General features: G+C 37.8%; 1 protein-coding gene across 1 annotated transcript in view; it reads right to left on the reverse strand.

The window, feature by feature from the left end:
• Nucleotides 1-16,228: 16,228 nt before the first annotated feature.
• Nucleotides 16,229-18,863, reverse strand: part of Gat (GABA transporter) — a 56,663-nt gene continuing 54,028 nt past the window's right edge. Inside the window, exons 13-14 of the mRNA XM_072301969.1 lie at nucleotides 17,432-17,599; nucleotides 16,229-17,191 (exon numbers count right to left, since the gene is read on the reverse strand). Of these exons, the coding sequence (XP_072158070.1) occupies nucleotides 17,087-17,191; nucleotides 17,432-17,599 (273 nt within the window). The 3' untranslated portion in view covers nucleotides 16,229-17,086. The remainder of the gene's footprint in view (nucleotides 17,192-17,431; nucleotides 17,600-18,863) is intronic.

An 18,863-nucleotide genomic window follows, 5' to 3' on the forward strand; every position in this document is an offset into this window, starting at 1 on the left:
AATCTTACGAATAAGTTTTTTATTACGATCCGCAAATGCCATTGAAGTGTTGTTTTTCCGTGTTTTGAGTGTATGTATGTGGATATTATATGTAAAATTTATTTCATAATATATTGTATATGTTCATGTGGGTATTTGATTTGCCGTATTTTTAGACGAATATTGAAAATCTCATACTGTTAAACATTTTGGAGTGAAATTCTGTGGCGGAGTTTACATATCGCTCAAGATCTCTAAGTGTTATGAATGCGGGACGGAATCTGTTCTCCTTGAGGTTAAGGATCGACTTAAACAATTGAGGAGCGGAATTTTCTCTTTTTGTGGAGTGTCAGACGCTTTTATGATGCTATAATTTTACATCGCATCCATTTGACTATAAATTTTTGGGCGCAAAATAGACTTCAGCACCGACCTTCACTCCTCGAATTTTAACAGTGCAGCAGCGGAATATGCTGTACGTGGCTATTCAAGAGATGTTCTTATATGTTTTTTCAGCATCTGAACACCTCTTCTCCCCCTTGCATTTTCTACAATCTAGTCATTATAACGCCAATACCCATGCATTTTTCAACAACGTCCCGCAATTTAAAGATGCCCACTTTAATGCCATTGGGGTATTAGCAAATGTTAGAGAGCAATATAACTTTCTAATGGCAACTTGAAATTGTCGTGAGCTAAAAGCCAAAGCCGACGTGGTTAGAATGTTTATGAGCTTCAACCTTCTGAGATGCGTTGTTTTTGTCTGAGCTCTGGTCTCGTGTTGAACTTTCCTAGAGCAGTCGCGTAAATTTTGAGACGGCAAATTTTTGCGACTTAAATAAACGTAAAATATTACAGCGGAAAAATTAACAAGGGAGAGAAAGTCTTGAAATGGTTGGGTGCGTGCAATATTAATTAAGAAAAGAGCAACGTTTTCGAGATGGACGCAAAACAACGCTGCCAAATGAGCCTGCTCCACTTTTTTTATGAGGATTTTTCCGCGAATTGAAGAATGATACTTCAAAACCTAGTAAGCGTCATCAGGTCACAAAGATTGCTTACGATGTGATGTTCCTTTTTGAGAAAAACTGGCATGTGTTTGCTCTAAGGACTTTTGATTGGAAAATTTTCTATAAATTTTGGCCTTATTTTTACGACAAGAATTGTGAGTATCGGGGCCTTTGGTCTCACGACAAAAATAAAGGGAAACAATTGCACAATCTTAGCAACACTTAATGGCGCTAACCCTGCTGGTTATAATGAAGGTTTAAAATATGACATTTTTTTTTAACATAGGGTGTGCCAACGAAGTTGTCGCTTTTGAAGGAGTCAAATAAGACCTTTATTTACGAGGGACGAAGAGGAGGGAAGGGGGTCCCGTGGTTCGTACATCCGGATTTTCTCCATCTTGCACACCCACAAAAAATTCTCTACGCATCTCTTTGAGTTTTATGAATACCTTGGGGGGGGGGGGGGTAACCCTAGCTTTACCAGCCGTGTGTACATACACGGATTACTAACCGAGGCCCTTACTGACCCATATTTAAAATACACATACTTTACAGGTTTTACTATATTGTTTTCATTTCTCTGGGGCTCTTAACCACAGGGATACACTTCCACCTTTCTCCTGATAGGTATACAGTCCCAATTCAATAGCTCACTTTACAAAAAGTGTATCGGGGTAATGCGTGACTTTTGGATCACACAGAATCACAGTATATAATAGACTTTCGATAACGATAAATCACGTTTACTTTCGTAAAACTTTGTTTCCATTCATATGAACTCACTTATTCAGCCTTACCAACCATTTTTACCAGCCTAAATCATTGGAAAACGCAACAATTCCCATTTGAACTGGTTCCTGCCTTAGGTGGCTCCGGTTGGAAATTTAACGGGTAGCTATGAATAAAATTTCCCCATGACGACATTTTTTTACTATTTTTATAATCAATGTTAGAACCCGATTTTAGGGGATTTTTTGTGGACCACTGTTTGCAGCGCAACATTTTAGGTTCCAAAATAGGAAAATTACAAACATTTTTATCGGCCACCGGGTCTGCTTTGACCTGCAGCCTGATTGTTGAAATTTTTTGTTTGTCGGGACGACATAGATGACATAGGTTAAAAGGCGGAGTGTGATTGGTTGGCTATGTCTTATCGCTGCTTTGTCGTGCCTATGTCGGGTTGAACTCACGACAAGCTAACGGCACCTCTTAAGTTTCCGACAGTATATGTCGTCCATTCCATCTGACAAAGGCATGACAAAGCAGTGATAAGACTTAGCCGACCAATCACGCTCCACCTTTTAACCTATGTCATCTATGTCGTCTCGACAAACAAAAAATTTCAACAATCAGGCTGCTGGCTGGTAAAGCTAGGGTTAAAGGTGTTCCACCGAAACGAAAAGGATGTGTACTTTGAAGCAAAGCCCCCCCCCCCCCTCATGTAGAGTGTGTAAAAAGCTCGGTGTTTTCGGCGCGACTTAGCAATGCTTCGGCTTGGGGCAAAGCGACAATGGTGACGGAGGAGCCGTGAGTTACAATGCTTGCTCATCTTGAAACATGAAGATAAGCTTTTCATTAGCCCCGCCGAGTAGGTGTCCGCGTCGCGCCAGCTTTTTTTAACGACCTGGCAAACTTTCGCGCGCCAAGTCGAGGAACCCGCTCTTGGCGCCGCTACGTCCTAATTTATGGTGTGCATCATGTCTCGCTGGTCACTCCTTGGCGTGCGGCTTGCAGCATTCTTACAAGTTTCGCGCAATTGGACCTCGTATAATCACTCCATTTTATCAGCGATATGGAGCTGTAAATGAATTATTATCCAGCTCAGTTCTACTCCGAGACGTGGAGGTTCCACGTAGAGACAAAATATTATGGTGAACGAGAGAGGGTGTAAAGTACTCTCAGATTAAAAATGTGAGAAAATTTACTAAATCAATGCTTCACTTGTCTTCCATCCAAGAAATGGTTTTTCAAGCAATTTTTTGGTAAGGAGAGATCAAAATTGCTCCTTGGATGACCAATTTTTCAAAACTTTCACAGGGACGCCTCCCGGACCACTCGTTAGAGCTAGTGTAATCCCTTCAGACCCTCCAGACCCCCTTGTTGAGGTGTCTCTCTGTGCCCTCCAAACCTCTCCTTTCTGCGATACCCCTCCGCCTTGCCCTCACAAAAAGTTTCCTAGTTCCGTGTCTGGAAACACATATCGACGGTGAAACTACCAAACCACGTTTCTCAGTTTGCGACGTCGCAGACTTCCTGCCACACTTTATTTTTTAAATAGAAAACTACTCAACGTCAATTCGTGAAAACTTCCGTGATTTTTCCTCTTTGTGAGGAGGAATTCTGTGAAAATTGTAAGGAATGATATTGATTTGATCTCCTTCAAGAAAATAAAATGTGAGTGGAGATTTTTAAACACCGCAAACGAGATACGGGGTCTGGTAGTTTCACCGTCGATATGTTGATATTACACGGGCAAATGTTGGGCACCGGCAACATAAACCGGATAGGTCGATTAGCGTTACCTATAGATCGTCTTCGATAGTGGTTCGATGTATTGTTTGGTTCCAAACAATAGAACATAACCTCAAACAAAACTTTCAGGATTTCAGTCGGAAAAGCTGAAAATGAGAAAATTCCTAACTATTTCACCTTGCGATGCCATTTAGTACTCATAAGAATCAAAAATCTATCAGAGAAACCCCGTTTCCTCAGATTACTCGATTGACTTTTGAGGCTATGTTTACATGTTGAACCAATCAATATCGATACAGTCTCACGTATTTGATGTATCGAAAACGATCTACAACCTTTCTTGGGCCCTACATCTACCGGTTTAGGGTCACAATATACCCTTTTTGTGTCTTAGCGCTAGACCGGTAGGTACGGGACACAATAAAGTTGAGTAAAGCCGATTGGCCTAACCGTTTAGTGTCTCCGCCGCAAATTCAGGTTTTTGTGTACGTCATATTCATCTTGTGCTTTTTTATGACTCAGGAATACTCATAAAAAAGAGGGAAAACTTACATTAAAAAACAAAGTTAATACTTAATGATAAGAAAAGCGAATTTAAGCCTATAGCGGCCACAAGTGGTTATAAAAGGCGAAAAATAGTCATTTTATTATTCCCATGCAAGAGGGGAAGAGGAGGGAGGGTACTGGGTAATGAAAGACATTAGTATTTCTTCTAATTGCAATATGCCCAAAATCGGGGACTCATACGTATTGTTAATTTTTCGCTTGCCGAAGTTGAAATTTTTCAAAAATTTAACTGGGTGCCATTCAGGGGCAATGATGGAAAATTGCAGTTGTAAGTTATAATCTTCTTCTGTAGTGCTTCTCTTCTACGATTTATTTAAAATGATTTTAGTCGTGTTAGCAGACATTTCTGAACTTCATCAGGTAACATATTCAAACCAATGACAAATAATATTTTTTTTTGTTTACTTCGTGCGTGTCGGTCTGTCGGTGCCCTTTATAATTCCGTTATGATATATTGAGTTCATGATATGTAAATGAGACATGAAAGCAGTTTGCCGTCTAGTCGTTATCCATTTTACGCCCCAAACAGCGAGCGGTGAAGAGTATCAAACCAAGTTGTTAGGTTTGGTTGGGTTAAGCAACTAAACTAACTCCTAAGTGAAGCTTAGGGTATCAGGCGAAATTGAAGGCGCCTCGCTGCGCTCGCGCAGATGAGTCTCGCAACTCCATGCGACTGTGCAACCGGAGTAATACCCTTGTACCCTTGTTGAATGTTGCACCTTTGCCGCCGAGACCGAAGCCCTAAGAAAACTTGCACCACAAGCTCAGCGGATTTTTGAAAAAAAAATCTCGCGTGTTTTTTCATCATTTTTCGGGAACAACGTTTTCCGTAGAGGATGACTGCGTCTCGGAGTGTGACTTGGCACCTATACAACCCTCCTCTCCCTCAGCTCTCGGCCTCTTCAGATTATCGTGTGCTCGGTTAGTGCTGACTTGAACGCTCTTTGCGCCTGCGTTGCAAACTCGTGCAATTAAATTGTCACCAGTTAGAAGATTAAATTATGGGCGATGTTGCCATTCTATTTCATCCCGTGGTCTTCCCTGCTCAGGTTTCATCAATAATTCACATGGCGAAAGTATCGCAAAAAAGGGGACTGATAAAAAGGAGATCGAGGAAGGAAAGACGTAGGGGCAAAAGGAGGCAATGGGGGAAAATGTGAAGGAAGGAAGAGATACAGAAAAAAGAAGGATTTGGTGCTAGTGCTCCTTCTGAGAGCGTTCCTCACCAGGTGCAAAATTTCACGAAAAGCTCGCCACTTTTTTCAGGAGAGCCGAACTAATGCATTCAGTTGTGTTTAACTTTGTCATATGAAATGAACACATTTCACTTTTGAAGCTGCAGAATTATCAAAAATATTAATATTGTATTTAAGTTTGACAGAGGGTGAAGCCTGCACCAACAACGTACAACACTGATACAGAATCTGTCTTGATTACTCAACTCGCGTGATTGAAAACGTTGAAAAAAACCAGTGGCGTGGCGTGAACTGCGATATATCGATTGATATGTAATTTAAACTTATGGTAAAGAATCGATTATTAAGGTGTTCGCTGCGAACACCCTGTTTATCGATCCTTTTCCATGGTTTAAACGGCAGAGCATTCGATTTATCGCCAAGCACGCCACGCCACTGAAAAAAACATCGTGTTTCCTGTCACCGCTATGAATGACGATTGTGTTTTTTGAGCGGTGATGGTACGTTATTGAAGGGGATCTTCATTATATCGAACCGTATCCAAATAAGACTGCTACCCATGAAAATAAATCGATCTTTGTCGTTTTCCTGTTCAATAGTACTGTGGTAATAGCGTCTTAATACTTCTCACTAACAACAACATTACATGCATAGAAAATAGGTGTTTAAACTCTCTGAAAATTTTGTGCAAGATGACTAGTAGTATTATTCTCAAAAATTTAAGAAGCTGAACTTTTGAAATACCGCAATTCATGTCTTCAAAGGTTCATAGCAGATATCGAGAAACTCATTGTCGCGCCGAAAGAGGACTGATCCAGTGCTGTTCTTGCGATGTTCGAGAAGTCGATGTATCAATGTTCAATGCATCTGTTTTCTGAGTTAAGTATTTATTCGCGCTGATTTCAATTAATTTGCCGTTAAAAAAGCATGAATCAATTTCTGTCTCCTACAACACAATCAATTTCGATTGTGATAAACTTTTGTAAGCACTCGACCATCTGATATATAAATAGCAAGGTTATGTATCTGTAAACGATGGAAACACCAAACAGCTATATTCAGGATGTCTGTCATTGAATTGCAGAAACTTCATGGATAGCCTCTTAGATTGAATTAAGACTATTTTGTTTGTGGTTTTTTGAGTAATTTTAATGGGGAAGTAGCTCCCCAATATTTCTCCTATTTTTTTTTCTTTTTTTTAAAAAAAAAGAAGAAAAAAAAAGAAAAAAATATTGTAGGCACAGACATGAAAATTGGAGCCAAAAGCTATTTGTACGTGCTTCATCTACCCCTCGTAGAAAATAAAGAAAAAACTGAAGACCTGATAGATGGAGGTTACGTTCCTCCTAAAAATAGATTCTTCTTAAAACAGCTCAAACGAAAAAATTCCCCAGAACAAAATAGTTTTTCTTTTTCAGTCCAAAGTAGCGACGACTGAAGTTTCTGCCATTCAATTCGAGACACTCTGTAGATTGAATAACGTAGCTATTGTTAGCCTATTATCATCTGAATTTTGACAACGGAGTTGAGATGGGAGCGCTTCCTCGGCACAAGGAGACAACAGCGCTGTTCAGCGGCGGTCTCAAGAACTCTCGATCGGAATAACTGCTGATTGGCAGTAAAATCCCCCTCCCTTTATCTGACTTTTCTCGTATCAAAGAAGGAATTACATTTTCTGGGAATTTGACGGTGGCGAAACTCCTCCGGTGTGAGTCGTCCTCTTTTCAGCGAATCAATAGCCCCCTTCAGCTCCTGGCTCAGCCTCAGCTCGTTCAGTGGCGATTCTTGTGAGTTGGCAACACTGTTTTTTCTCCATTTAAACGTATGTTATACAATCGATTCCAGGTGAGGCAGCCTGACTCACCTAGAATCGATTATCTATACTATAAGCTCCGAGACCTCCTAATTTTGCGAAACTGGTAACGCTTAGTTCCAGCGTTCTACCAAGCCGATTTTTATGATTTTTGCGGCTATCGACGGGCAATTGTCTTTAGATAAGCCAACTCTTTTCAGATTTTCAAAATATGGCCTAGGTTTTTTTATATTAAGTGGTAAAGTTGCGAATTCTCCCATTTAAACAATGTAAATTTATACTTTTTGTCATAGTTCGTTTGAGCGATCTACTGGGCCGATTTCCAAGTTTTTTGCGGTAATCGACGGGTAATTGGCCCTAAATAAGCCCGCTCTATTCAGATTTTGGAAATAGGACCCAGGTTTTTTTACAATCACGTTATAAAAGTGAGTGAATTTTCAGAATGCTCCGAGACTGCTACCGCTATGCGCGGGAGGATGCGCAGTGGTCAAGGAGGTTGCGCAGTAGCTGTATAGCCTGCGCATCAGCTCTACACTTATCTACACAAGATTCGCTCTGATTCCGTCAAGACGAGCGGTGGCCGTGTCTTCAAGGACGTCGGAAGCATCCACTCAGATCATGGTGTGGGTTCGATTCCCACATCCCGATGCACATAATTATTACCTGATTATCAATGATCGTTGTTTTACTGCAATATTTCATCGAGCAGTCATTCCAAAACGCGTCCTTTAGACTTCAAAAAAAAAATGGGTTTCTTTATTCATCAAAACCAAAAATTATTATATTCTAAAAGTAAAGTATATCTCATATCGTAATTTTTTAGGGGAAAAATAAAACTAACACCGATAGGAGGGTAAAAATAGGGCCGCGAAGCGGCCCATTGACGGCGCGGAGCGCCTTCAGGGGGTTGGGCCGCGTAGCGGCCAGGGGGCGTAGCCCCCTAATATAACATACGTTCAAATGGAGAAAAAACAGTGTTGCCAAATTGCAAAATCGCCCCTGAGCTCCAGGTCTTTTAGGGGCGATCCTTGTTAGTAGTCAATGCTACTTTTTTTCCATTTAATCCCAATAAAAATATCGACTCTATGTGAAACAGCTTTCCTCCGGTTCTAGAAATTAACTTCGGCTCTTATCCCTGCTCTAGACGCTTATTTTTGTGGGCACTAAAATTCATTCTATGGAGCTCAATTTTCCACCAAACCTTCTTAATGTTTTTGATAGAAACCGAAATAACACAGCACTTCGAAACTTTTCACGGATGTTTCATAATTTAAGCCGGATACACTCACACGATTTCAAGTCGGAAGGTTGCTTAGTTTTCTTGTTAAAAAAATAAAACATGAGAGAGAATTAGACATCGTCTAATGCAGTTAGGATAATGCTCGTTATATCCGCTCAAACAGTGGCCGGCGCATTGTGCATAGAGTCAATAGGAGAGGTCGGACAAAATTTGGAAACTTTCAACGCTTATAACCCCGTTTACACAAAACTTTGAGGTTCTAAAAGTGGCTCTATTGGGATCGTCGTGAAATTTTCTTTCAGAAGCACCCCTCGAAATTTAAAATGTGACGAAAAAAACATCAAAATTTGCAGTTTTAGTCAAAAATTGCATGTCCAACCTCTCTAATTGACTCGATCCACTTTGTGGCGGAAGACGGCACGTTACTTCATTTTAGCCATAACGAGGCATTAAAGCAACCGTACCTCATACATTCCAATATTAACTGCACGTTACGACACAATATTAATTGGAACTTCACATGTTAAATCCTGCGCTAGACAGAGTCGCCAAAAGGAACTAACTCAAGTTAGGTGGGTGGATCCTCGATTTCATTTCCAACTTCATGTTGCGAATTGCATAATTCTTCTGGAAGCACCAAATTACCTCGGTAATTTGAAAGTTTATGACGAGGCTTTCTTACATTCGAACATTCCAGCATAGCAAGAAAACATTGAATAGATTAACAAATGGTTTTCTGCCAACCGAAAACCGCGCAATTTCAAGAATTACAAAATCATGACGTTCAGCACTTTTCATATATTATATCACGCAAATGAGGCAGCACAATTTTTAAATAGATCTTAAATATAAGTCTCTTTAAAGACTCTCCGATTGAATTTTTTTTTTGAATGATCAAGAGTTGACCGTATGTGCTGATACTTCATCAGGTAGGAGTTGTATTGAAGCTTGGCCACTCTATAAATCGGGTCATGCTCCTTTGATAGTTTTTGTTAAGGTACCCATCATTTACCAAAAAATGCAATTCAAACGAATTCAGCATCATTGGCTACACTGTACACCGATCCGGTGTGAAATTCTAAAACCGTTGGAGACTAATTAGAAAATAAATTAACTTATGAATTGCTAAGTTGCAGAAAGAAAATGTGTAAAGCTGCTTGATGCAAAGAGGAAACATGAGACATACATAAGACTTCCTTCAGAAAATAAAAATAGCAAGGCAGTAAATATTCCCTTTCAGCAATTTTTATTCCACCAATTCAAAGGTCTTAATGAGAACTATTGTTTTTAATTCGATATTCATACGCAGATTACTTATCTGCTGTACTTACCAGCATGAGTTAGGTTACCAGACACCAGCATTGGTTTTCTTTCTTTAAAATTTCTAGGTTCATCAAATATACCCCCTCCGTAAGAATTCTCTTTTATATTAAAACAAGGATGGTGCCCAAAAATGTCTTAAACAGAAAATTTTACTCCAGTTTTACCATGAAAATCCTGTGTATACATTTTAAGCGCTGGATTAAGTCGTTCATAAATGTGCACTTGCCATCGCAACAAAATATCGCATTACAGATAGATTCTGAGCCCTAAAGCGCCTTCGTTTTAAAGTGATGCAACTCGCCCAACGCTCATTGATGAACTTGCGATTATCCTAATTCCAGGTGAGTCAACATCGTTCCCATTTCTTATGCCCAATTTTGTGTGTTAATTTTCCGCCGAGAGAAGGATATCCAGTACCTACTCTCAGATTTAAACCATAAAATTACGCCCTGTAATTCAAAAAATGCTCAAGGATCAAGAAATAAATAGGTTGAAACAATTCAACGAATGTTTGGCGCTTCAGCTCTGTAAAGATTGATCTTCAAAGTTTTGCTATTTCCTTTACTTTTTAGGTCATAATGATATCCGAACACAAATTTTCTATCACGAGAGTTAAGCTGCGTTTGGTGCAAAACTATACAGGGTTATCCAAAAGTCTGGTACCCCTTATAACTCTCGACGCTCTCGACTCTCAACTCTTACTTATACGCTCAATTAGGTTGCAGTTGCAGACGCGTTTCATGTTTAATTGGACTTATCACCATTGTAATTTTAGGCTAAATTTTGAACGTATGTTGGAGAAATCGCATCACTCTGTCTAAACGATTAGTGCGTCGAACTTGAATCTGTTTGTTATCGGACCATTTTGACGCCAGCATATAGAATCAATATGGGGCAAAATAGTAATCAATCTGTTGATCAATCTGTTGTTTTTTGTGTGTGTGTTTTTTTTTTTATTAGAGACAAATGTACTATCAGGCTACCTGCGTAGATAGGTTTTTTTATGGATGAGACAGTATCAGCACTTCTTGCAAAATGTACTCCAATTCGACTCACAGCATTTCTTCGCAATAACTTTGGCCTAAACTCTTCAATGAAGCTTTTTGATTAACTTTTAGTTTGTCAAGTAAATGTTCAACAGATTTGAGCACGGTTGAGATGAACATTATTTGCCTTTCAATCCACCAAAATCTGATGATGTACCACAAATTCTGAGTGAGTAAAACTTTGTGTTGTTATGGCATATACCAGCTGGTACATATTTCTTCAGCAACTCAACAAAACATGCCTCTGTATAGTCATTGATAGTGCTTTTTCCAACTCAGATAGATATTTTGAGAGCTGAATATTAATATACTTTGAAATTTTTACTGATTTTGGCAAATTTTTTCCCCTAAAGTTATGAACGTAAAGGCATTACTTTTCAGTCGTTCCTCGTAATATTACAGATTACACTGGTCAACAAATTATTTATTTGTTAGATGTGCTCTAAACCTGTTTCCTACTGCCTCGTCGATTTTTAGCACTGGTTCCGAAAATGGCCCCCGTTTTTCTGTATTAACCCGATTTTTTCCCAGAAAAATCAGCATTTTCCCTAAATTACAGCTTTTTCAGCTGAGAAAAGTCAAATCCCTGGAAAATACATGCAAAACGTAGAAAAACTAAGGTAATTTTCGGAGTCAGCAGCCAAAACTGCAGAGAATCATATCTTTCATTCCTATTAAAAAATTTCTCTGTTCCTAATATCGAGTTTTTTTTCGGCCAAGTGCTTCCTGCCGCCCACATACCACCATGTAACGCTCGACCGATTTTTTTTGCGTCGAGACGAAGGAGGTGAATAATTTTTTTCTCAGGTGATAAGTGGGATTATTCCCACTCAATTTTTACCGTCGGGCCTAAGAACGACCTTCGCTCACTTCCAAAACCTTCGAAAAATCATGTTTCCTAAAAGGAGGGGGTTTTGAGCTAAAAAAAATGCATTTTTCAAAAAAAAATTAATTTTCCTAAAATTTGGTAGGGTTTAAAAGAAAACTAAGGTCATTTTTAATCTCAGCTGCAAAACTTTAGTGGAAATAACCCGACTTATTATCTGAGAAAAATATTTTTCCTTCCTTCCCGACGCAAAAAAATTGGATGAGCTTTACATAGTGGTTTAAGGGTGGAAGGGAGCACTGAGCACTTAACCGTTAGAACCTCGATATCAAGAACAGAGAGGAAATTTTAATATGGATGTATTACAGGTTTACTGTGAATTTTGGCTGCTGAATCTGAAAATGGCCCTAGTTATTCTCCATTGTGCACTGATTTTCCGGAAAATCGACGTTGCTGTAGAAACACTAAATGTTTACGGAAAATTCCAATTTTTTCGTGATAAATCGAGCTGATCCAAAGGAATGGAGGTCATATTTGGAATCAGCGCTAAAAATCTACCGACAACACTGTATCAGATTTCGGGCAAATCGATCTGTGTTGAGTGAATGCATGACTGCAACGATATTACCACGTTACATCGTCCAAGCTCTATTTTTAATGATTATACATATAATTTATTTATTGACAAGTTTTATTGCTGAGATGTTTCAAGAGTAACATAATAAAAATGATGTCAAGATGTGTATCTGGCAAATAGGGAGAGGAAATAACATAAATAAATCTAAACAAGCTTAACTTACAGCACGTTTTATTTTCTGAATGGTAGTTTAAAACTGAATTTACAAAAGAAACTTATAATCTAAAATTGATAGAGGAAGAGTGAAGGTAATAAAAAATGATGGGTCGTTTGTTGCAATCTGAAAACAAAATATGATAATTCGGTTCATCTTCTTCAACGATTCTTGAAATGCGATTTTTGGCAGTTTTTTATTTCCATCACTTCATGTTGCAATACTACGATAAGGTGTATATTGGCAAGCAATCAAGACCTCTCAACGGTTTTACAGCCGGTCAAAAGATTATTCGGAGCTTTTTGTGCGGATATGTATATCTCAGTTGATCCCTCTATGATGCGCATCTCACTATTTTTTCATGCACTTACAATTTGTACAATATAATTTTTTTTGGGGATAAATTTCACAGCTTCATTTGAAAGGAAAGACTTGATTCGCGAAACATGGTTCCCGTGTATTTGTTCAAGTGGATTTCAAAATTCATTACCTACCAATTTTTGGCATTATCCATTGTTTTTTTTTCTAATTTTTTTTTGCAAATGCATGTGCTTTGATATTAATATTTCTAATATATGGAATCTGTCTCCCATCACAAATACTGATATTTGAATTTTTAAAACTACTTTGATTGGTTATATCGAGCTCATGTTAAAGAATTTTCACGGGCTATAGAAAGAACTGGCAAAACATGCCGTAAAACTAAAGCAGATAATTACGAAATATTTTCCATTTGGATTTCAATTATTTTATTGAAGAGTCCTTTTCTATACTTTCTTTTGTTTTCTCTTATCAAGTACCTAACTGTAATGCGCTTTGGAAGACAAACCTTAAAAATCTTGGCTTTGAAGGGCGCAAATCAGGAAATAACTAAATTATAAAATAGACTCAACTTTAACTTAAAGATCTTAAATTCGTGGTTGAATTTACAACAAACACTTAAATTTCCTAAACTGAATAAATTTAAAGATGGTGAAGGTAACTGTGTGTATAGAGAATAAGAAAGAAGGTAAAATCAGTCAGTAATCTGGAAGACAAAGTTCATGAAGTCATTTTGGCGTAAAAAAGTACTTAAATGTCAAAACAAGGCGGTCGTGTTTACAAAAAAATAATGATGAGTATGAAAATGAAAATGAAAAGTTAAATGAAGAATTGACAACCATAAAACAAAGTATTTTAGGTGAGGCTAAATGTGTGTCATCAAAGGTGGAATCTTTAGGAGACTACTTTCAATATGTGGCCAGTCCCATGACAATTACTTGTAAAAGAAGGGAAGCGTAATGTACTGTGAAATCGCTTCTCTCAATAATTAAAATATTTAAGCGGGTGGAAAGGTCAGATTGAAGTTAATGAAGTAAGAAGATCAACTTAACCTTTTCTCACTTAGAGTATTTACTACGCAAATATATTTCCTCATAGCATCCCGGTGCAAATCAACTACATTTGTAGTAGTGAATTGTGGTCTCACGCCAAATACTTGTAAAAATAGTTGAAAAAATAAAACTGATTTGATTTGGGAAATGATACATTAGAAACGACAGTGGTAAATAAATAGAGATCTCAAAGTTGGAGAAGAAACAGATACATTTGTGTTGCGTATAAAAGCAGCACACATTTCAAACAATCATTGACTTAATTTGATAAAATGCACAATCACTGTAAGTAGGTCAACAGCTTGAAAAAATGGTTCGTTAATGGTCGACGTAGAATAGTGCCTCAACTACTTTCACTATTTTGTCTTAAGGATTGAGAACGTAACATCTTTCAACAAGCCTTTAAAATATATGATCTAAGTAAACAAAAAATATGTGTATATGTACCAAGATGTTTTTTATATATACATATGTATCATTTATGAGATATAAATATTTTAAATTAAAATTCATAACAGAACCCACATTTAATAATGACGTGAACGTTTTACGACTATGGTAAATATGTTTGTATATAAATAAATAGATTTATAAATTTACATGGAAGACATACAATTACAAATCTAAATTTAGAGCCGGAAAATTAATCTAACTGAGAAATATATTGAGTCCTTTTTAGAGGCGGGTGTTTCGCAGTGTCCACTGATGCATGTGTTACGTAGAATGTTATCTTTATTCGCATACAAGAGATCTATGTAGACATTTTAAAATTCGTCCACGGTCGAATGGTCCATGGTCCATTCGTCGCGTCGTTCAAGGTTCTGGCTTGACCAATTTTGATCCTGGTGATTTTTTTCATGTGAAAATATCCCGAACGTTCCTTTGAAAATTTGTTGAACTCCATCAAAATAACAAACATGGAGAATTTGAACCCTCACACGCTAACCTTAATTTAACCTCAAACTTAATTTAATCTACTTTAGACCATGAACTGTATACGATCCCGAGAAGAATCAAGATATTTTTATAATTGTTGTTGGCCAGTCTAAATATATTTCCTAGTTGATGATCTCGGATAACATAATTCTGAGAGGCAAAACAATTCGAAAGGAATGAATTTCCGCGTTGATAAAATGTCAAAGGCTCGGTTACTTGAGACTCATTAAACTCAATTATCACGTAATATCGTGATTTTGAAATGCAGAGACGAAAGCCAAGATATCAGTGCTATTGGCACTTATCTAACCATGTTTATCTGTAACCATTTCATTTATATGTTAAGAAGTGGCACATGTTTAATGGTTCACCCATTTATAAGGGTGCTGAAATGAAATCCTTGAAACCAATATTTAATGGGTGCAAACGACGATGAAAAAATGTGAATTTTCTTAGGATCAAATGACGCCTGTAGTTTTAATTTTCTCATATCAAAATTTTGAAAAGCTTAAATTGCGATTTGACAAGACTATCTAAAATGCACACGCAGGCGTATGGTTTGTCGCAAAAGCAGGGAAAAATGGCGAAACATTTTTAACATTGCCTCTGAATTTTAATTTAATTTATTCAAAACTTTCCTCTAAATTTTGAGTTAAAAATCGGATCCATTCATTTGAAATATATCGCTCCCTTAGCTTACGATGGCACAAAAGAGAATGCTTTGGAACAAGTTCGCTAAAATTTTAGCATAATTTACTCGGTAACGACTACATCAGTAGTGCTGAGCACTGCATTATGAAAGCTGTCAGCCCCAAAACGGGTCACCTAAAATTTACTGACAGTTGTCTACAAATGTGTACTTTGCGAATAACTAAGACCTTAAGAAATATTAGCAGTGGGAAGACGTTGGATTCAGCTATAATATATAAACTATTTGTTTTCAATCTAATAACATTAATAATCACACAGAAATCGTTTTAAAGTTTTGACTATACATTTAATTCACATATAAATAAATAATACTGGTTTTCTTGCCGTTTAATTTAGTATAAAGCAGAAAATATTCCGCTTTCCGAAGTCAATTTGATAGTGACAAACTACTTGAAAGTAACTGTCAAATATGGATCGAAGTAATGCAATAGCAGTTCCGATACATCACAGAGTTCATAAATTGCTTCCAATAAACCATCTTAATTTCTTTCTCGCCATTAAAAGGTGTTAAGTCCCAGCGGTCTCTCTCATATGAAGGGGCAAATATTTTCCCTTAAGTTTCCCTTAAAACCCAGAATTGCTTCTGGGTTCTAAAAACCCAACATTTTACACATCTATTTGAAATTTACTGATCGCATCCAAGAAATCACGGACCTGACACATGCTGATTATTTTACTAACTGAATTATCGTCATTCCTTTGACGTAAGGGCGTATTTCTATTTTCTCGTGAGCCCTGGAGAAGCATGGAGTTATATGGTCAGCAGTGGCGTGGCGTGAATGATCGATTATCGATAGATCGACATTCGAAGCTATGGTAAAGAATCGATTACTAAGGTGTTTGCTGCGAGCACCCTAATAATCGATCTTTTTTCATAGGTTTGAGGGGCGTATCGATCGATATATCGCAAAGCACGCCACGCCACTGATGGTCAGTAAGGCTAAGCTCGAAACGCAGTTACGCTTCTATGTCAAAAAAGAGCCGAAATGAGTAGTGAGAGCCCCTGCAGCACCTCTCTCTTACAAGTTGCTTGTGATTTTTACGAGTAATTAACTTGCGCGGCATATTGGGCTGTTTATGTTTTCTGCGAATTTACACTTTCGATTACTCTAATTAAGTAACAAGAACTTTAGAATATCTAACAGACAAGTAAAATAAGAGTTTTAATATTTTGTATTATTATTTTAATTGAGGAAGACTGTCATTGAATATTTGAAAGTAAAGTTTCATTACGAATTTTCTTCTACTAACAAAAAAGAGAGAATAATGATAATTAAAAAAAACCCTTGGAACAAAATTATTTCAAAAATTTTTTACCTGGGAACAACACAAGAATGCAAGGAATCTTGGAAGGGAAGTGTATTTTTGTGAGGATTTGAAGCTAGGAAGTGTGTAACCTGCTTTTCTGATGACGTCGTAAATTGTCTTACAACCGCAATGAGTATTCTGGTAGTGATGTCCTCTACCAAATAAATTCATAATTTTTGTAGGTATCTACCATTGCAAGTAAACAATTTGTGAGCAATTGATTTTACGCGGAGAGAACATTTACAAAGAAATACGGAATGAGCTTAGGACCAAAATGAAGATTTATGGTGAGGAACCTAAAAATAAACAAATTACCTAAGACGGAAAACTTAAACAAATAAAAATTGAACCCTACAACAAAACTTTACACTTGGGTGTAACAACATTATTGATTGTCCTACGGAGAAGCGATGGATGAGGAGGGATGGTAAAAAATAAATTAACTAAAAAATAACGAAAATGACTGGAGATAGACGATTTCGCCGTCTAAGAAGATCAGATCATGTCAGACTTTCCGTCCTCTTTTGGCTCAGCTTTATGGCCCATTTTGAGTCTCAAGGTTGCCACATCGTCCTCTATCCGAACAAGCTTCCTAAATTTCTGTAAATAGAAATGCATTACGGTACGTTAAGATGAGGAAAAAAATTATGTTAGAATATCTACAGAGATGTCCTAAACAAGGTTCGTGCCTTGGTCAGAGGGAGAAGAATAATAGGAAAATCATAATAGTTTAGTATTAATTACTAAGTAGCTCCAATTTTAATCCAAATTTTGATCGGGGGTCCTTATGGGGTCCTTGTGTAATTTTTCACCTAACTTTTACAAACAGCAATACTGTACCTCGTCAAAATCTCCAGGTGTTGTCATCCAAGCGTAGATCATGTAACCCGGTATGCAAAGCATCGAGGACAAAGCGGTAAACCAGCCAAAAACATGGCTCCACCATGGGTACTCGTAGTTCAGGTATTTGATCGGCGTCCATTGAATCAGGTTGAAGAAGAAAACGCTCTGCAAACACAAGGAGAGGTAAATGTAAGCGATTGGCAATACTGTTTTCTCTCCATTTAAACCTATGGTAAAGAATCTCTTCATGTTGATCAGGGCCGGATTAAGGGGATGGCCACATGGGCCGCGGCCCATGGCGGCACAATGTAGGGGGCGACAAATTTTGCAATTGTTTTGAATGTAGGTATCAAAAAGAAAAAAAATCTGATTCAGAAAATAAATTATAAACGAGAAAAGGCGACAAAATATCTCATTTTCTGAGAGTAAAAGTATAGTAATTTCTAATTTTGTCGCCTTTCGGTGATACAAGAGACAACACCTTTAATTAGTCGAAGTAAGAGAGAAACCAAACACGCAATTTGACCTTGGAACGGAGCGGCGCGGCGGTCGGCATAAAACGCATAGCGCTTACAAGACTGCATGAATACTTCACACATTGCGTCAAACACACTGCGGTCAGCAGTAGTCGCAGTCGGCTTGAAACGCATAGCGCCTACATGACTGCATGAATACTTCACGCATTGCGCCAATACAGTGCGATCGGCGCGGCGGTGGAAGTTAAAATTTTTAACCACATTTATGTTTGTTCTTTCATAAATTTATCGTTCGTTTTTTATAAGTAGAAGGCCTTGTCCAAACAGGGATGGGTTTACGGAACTGAACTTTTGTTAGTGTTGACAGGGCTTTCACAAAAATTGTGCTCAACACGAGTAAACGCATCTCATACACCCTTCCCCCACCAGCATACGTTCACTTGATGGTTTTTATAGATCGTATTCGACGGATCACTCAGGTGAGATTATAGTGATATCGATTGGTTCAATATGTAACCACAGCCTCAAAAGTCAATTTAGAAATCTGAAGTAACGGGTCTTATGTGATCGAATTTTTATTCTCTCGAGTACCAAATGGCAATGAGAAGTGAAATTGTCAGGAATTTTTTCATTCTCAGCATTTTCTAAATTAAATCCTAAAATATTTGTTTGAGGCTATTGTTTTGAACCAAACGATACATCGAACCACTGTCGAATACGATCTATTGATGTTTCAAAACAAATGAGAAGGGGATGAAAAATACAGGCGGCCCATGGGCGGCAAGTAGGTAAATCCGGCCCTGCTGTTGATGCATCCTGGCCCTCTAAAAATCGATTTTTTACTATAAGTTTAAATGGCGAGAAAACAGTGTTGAGAGCTTGCTGGATCCGCGAATGACATGATCATAGATGTTAAAGACGAATGCTACCTCGGAGAAAACTTACCGTTTCAA

Source organism: Bemisia tabaci, chromosome 1 (assembly GCF_918797505.1).
Source record: "Bemisia tabaci chromosome 1, PGI_BMITA_v3".
In the NCBI taxonomy this organism is placed as follows: domain Eukaryota; kingdom Metazoa; phylum Arthropoda; class Insecta; order Hemiptera; family Aleyrodidae; genus Bemisia; species Bemisia tabaci.